The sequence below is a fragment of the Populus trichocarpa genome, chromosome 3 (assembly GCF_000002775.5).
Source record: "Populus trichocarpa isolate Nisqually-1 chromosome 3, P.trichocarpa_v4.1, whole genome shotgun sequence".
Classification (NCBI taxonomy): Eukaryota; Viridiplantae; Streptophyta; class Magnoliopsida; order Malpighiales; family Salicaceae; genus Populus; species Populus trichocarpa.
Window position 1 is genome coordinate 6,970,304 of NC_037287.2, and position 4,022 is coordinate 6,974,325.

General features: G+C 34.9%; 1 protein-coding gene across 1 annotated transcript; it reads right to left on the reverse strand.

Moving 5' to 3' along the window:
* Positions 1 to 280: 280 nt before the first annotated feature.
* On the reverse strand, positions 281 to 3,694 carry LOC7461936 (auxin-responsive protein IAA18). Its single transcript, XM_002303279.4, has 6 exons — positions 3,090 to 3,694; positions 2,363 to 2,912; positions 1,706 to 1,959; positions 1,168 to 1,315; positions 714 to 778; positions 281 to 589 (listed from the first exon to the last, which is right to left on the reverse strand). The coding sequence occupies exons 2-6, from the start codon at positions 2,875 to 2,877 to the stop codon at positions 555 to 557; spliced, it is 1,017 nt and encodes a 338-aa protein (XP_002303315.3). The 5' UTR covers positions 2,878 to 2,912; positions 3,090 to 3,694; the 3' UTR covers positions 281 to 554.
* Positions 3,695 to 4,022: the final 328 nt, after the last annotated feature.

The window sequence follows — 4,022 nt, forward strand, 5'->3', positions numbered from 1 at the left end:
AAAAAAAATCTTGGTTTTCTTTGCTTTCCTTTTGATATATTTATAACATGGTTTTCTTTGCTTTCCTTTTTATATGTTTATTCTTATCCTAATCTCATAGCATGACCTGTGAGTTTAAAAGGTTAGCTCAAACACGCTCAAGTCTATTTTTTCTCTTATAATTGTATTTTTTTTAATCCTTCTATATGTTTAGATTTTTTTTAAAAAAAATATTCTTTAACATTTAGTTAAATGAAAATTAAATTTCGAGTTTTTTTTAAAATTTTTGTTTCTGGTCAAATGATTTAAATCATATATTTAATAAGAGAACACAAGTTGTTATTGTTTTTTTTTTTTTTTACTATTCAACATTGAATTTTTTTTCTCTGCTTCAATCGACTGAAGATGTATATTTTTTCCTACAGGTAATATAACTAGTAATTATATATACTTTGAGTTGCAAAAAGTTCAATACAAATTAGATAAACAAAATAAGGACCACGGAATCCCAGTTTTCTTAGTCACACGAGTGGAAAATCTTCACAGCAAAACTCATCTCAATTTGTTCACTTGATTCACACGGGCACCTTCTCGTGCTTGCTGCTTCCAACTGAAAACAACACATCACAAAGCCAGCCATACGGTAATTAGCACCAGGCAAGGAAAAGATGGTAGTTAATCCATGCTTAAGTTTGTTCTTACTATGGGATTAAGCATAATAAATTTATACTCACGGTTCAGTGCAGAAACTTCAGAGCTCTTTAATACACGCAGCCTCTTCACTGTGGAAACAAACATGCTACAAATCACAGATAAAATAAAAGGTGTTAGTACAAATGTACAAACCAACTACACCAGTACGGAACCCAGATCAAGAAATTTAATACCCTTCAGTGTTAGCTTGCGGGGAACAATGGTACAGTAATTGTTTTTAGGTGAAAAAAGACATGATAATGCATTTAATTATGAGAGAGATAGCATTCATGTAATAAACAAAATAGTAGATGAATTTGGCAAGGATATAAAGGTTTTAAGCGATTAGGAATCCAATTCAGTTATTCGGGACATACTAAAGGACATAAAAGCATAAATTGGTGTTTGGTTATAGGCTTAATCAGCAACCATATATTAGTATGAATATAATATGAGGTAATATAAAATCAAATCCACAGTAATTAAGATGCTTACTGCCATGGGACATCCCCAACAAGCATCCTGTCTCCTTCATTATCCTCATAAACAAGCTTATATTCCCCACTTCCGTCCAATACACCCATAATTGCTTTCTCTCCCTCTTGCTTGTTCATGATTCCATTACAAGAGGAATCTCTTTGAGCTATACGAAGGACACAAAAGACAAAAAAAAATAAGATACCCTTGTCTGTATAGTAAGTAAACATTGACACATACGTCTTGGGATTGTTTAAGATAAACAAGCAGCAAATAATCCAAGAATATTGCAACTCAAACAGCAATTAAACAAACATAAATTGGACTAACCATTGCAATCAAATGGTTATAATAGAACCTATGGATATGCCATGGCCTTTGCAGATTGTAAATTGACAGTGCATGTTAATTTATGAAAGCAATAAACTTATTAATATATATTTAACATAACTATCGAATCTAAGCACATCCATTTTTGCTATCTGGTAACATTAAAAGGCCTCAATAATTGACCACACGGGTAAAATTGTTACTATACAAAAGTTTTGAGAAGAACCTGCAAGAAGGCCTCTAAAGAGTTCATCAACAGCAGTTGAGAGTTTTTCATAGCTATCATAGGCTTTGAGGTCCACTTTCCTTCCTATGGGGACACCTTCCATATTGATCTTGACAAATAACCCCTTCTTGCAAGTTCCAGCTGGTTTATTTTGAGACTCAAAGGTTGGTTTTGAATTGCTGCCGCTGCTGGTTGCAAGATTCTTCCTGAAAGACCGAATTGGAGGCCAACCAACTACTGGACCAGGTGCAATTCTGTTTTGAAGGAGCATTAAAGAGAGAGTACAAAACAATAAATTATTGGGAAGGAGATAAAGATCAAAACTTCATTAAAAGGCATACATGTAAAGAAAAAGAAAAGTAGAACTAGCACAAAAATGGAAGGATAACAGTTAAAGATTTTGATAACCAAACAAAGCTAGCAGGCATCTTGAATCAACAGTAGTTAGAGGTGGTAAATTTTAAAACCAAGAAAAAGGAATTACCACATGCACTAGCTCATCGATCAAATTTAACAAGTAAAAACATACTGGCAGAAACAATGGTATGGACCACACATCATCTAGCTGAGTAAACATGTGAATGAATATCCCCTGTCAAAAAAGCTACAAAAATACAGACTGCGAGAGTACAGAGAAGGGTAAAAAAGCTGGAGTACCTTTTCTGAGAGCTGTTGGGAACAGCTGTATTGGCAGGAGCTGGTGTTGAAAATGCCTTCTTTTCTGCACACTGCGGCAACTCTACTACCACTTTAGTGCAACAGGGCTGTGAGGATTCCTTGTCCATAACAGGCAGGCTCTGTTGGGTTGCAGTTGCTGTTGGTGGTGTGGATGATGATGGAAAATTGAGATACGAAGGAGGAACCTTTCCCTGTTGTTTTTTATTAAACCAAACATGTGAATTCTCAGCCGAAGAAGGAAACTTGTGAGTTTGTTGGTTTCCATTGGTGAAATACCCAAAAGAGAGAAGTTGAGACTTGTGTCTTTCTCGTCTTTCTCTATTGCTGGTGCTTTTGAGAGACCAGTCTTCACCAGGTGGACCAAGCCTTAGTTCAAGCTTTCTGTCTTCCGAGGAGGATCTTTCATCTTCTCCCTTACCAAGCCACTCTCTTTCTTTGGGAATCAAATCCAGTAACTGAGGACATGCCTCGACGTTCTTCGAACAACCTTCCATTAATTTTCACCAGATGAAAATGCCTTTTCCTTCGACTTTTGACACGAGAAAGAAGTAAGAAAACTAGAAAACTTTACAGGAACGTGAAACACCAAGGCATGAAAAGTTACAAAACAGGAAAACATACAAAACCGTGTGATTATGAGCAAAGAAAGCAAATACTACAACAAAAACCAAAAGAAAAGGGACTAAGTACTACTTAGGCTACATACCTTTGTAAATTAGTAGACTCCTTAACCAGCACTCAAAACCTTGAACACCCACATCCTCAAATCACTTTTTAAAAATGACCTCTAAAAACAAGAAGCTAGATAGGAGCTTCTGAGACGACCTTGAGATCTCAACTAGCAAAGCAAGAGCCAGCCTCTAAAAACTCTCTCATCAACCCATCAAAGAGAAAACAATAATATATCCCACGAAGAGAATGAAGAACACAAAAAAGAAAAGGTGTCTCAACAACTCGAAAGCCAAAGGCAATGATAAGAACAAGGGAGGTATTGGGGAGTACTACTTGCTTCTGGTGTACAAAGAGGAGATTGACTATATAAGAGAGGTGATTTGAAGTAGAAAGTTGGGGAAGGAATGGAAATGAAGGGAGGTTAAAAACCAGAGAGAAAGAGATTCCCTTTATCTATCTATATCTATACTAACAACTAATACTATAGAGAGACAGCTCAAGAACCCAAAAACAGTACACTAGGAATTTTGGAGCAAAACGCACGCAACCGAGCAGGAGAAAGGAGGGGGGTTGGCTCTAAAAACGTTAGGTTGTTTAGCTAAGGAAGCAAAGCGTGCTGCTGCTGACCTTCCTTAAGAAAAGATACTCTTTTTCTCTAAACGCAAGACAACAACACACAAAAGTTCTGTATTTATTAGATTTTAATTTTTTTTTAAATTATCTCATTAAATTAAAAATACTAGTGACATTGCACAATTAAAAAAAATAATATAATTTATACATGTCATAATTTAGAAATGTAATATTTATATCTTATAGCGAAATCCAAAAAAATTATTAAATGAGATGAAAAGAGGAAAAAAAAACTTTAAAAATATACCAAAGTTCTAATTATAATATTATTGGCATCATTTAAAAGATATCGACAAAACAAATTAAACAACACAAACGAAGAATATCACGATGA

Excerpts from the sequence above, each read along its gene's own strand:
- LOC7461936 (XM_002303279.4), bottom strand. The coding sequence starts at position 2,877 with ATGGAAGGTTGTTCGAAGAACGTCGAGGCATGTCCTCAGTTACTGGAT. Across the intron at positions 779-1,167 it reads GTTGGGGATGTCCCATGGCA|CATGTTTGTTTCCACAGTGA; the intron begins GTAAGCATCTTA and ends TGTGATTTGTAG. Across the intron at positions 590-713 it reads TGAAGTTTCTGCACTGAACC|TTGGAAGCAGCAAGCACGAG; the intron begins GTGAGTATAAAT and ends TGTTGTTTTCAG.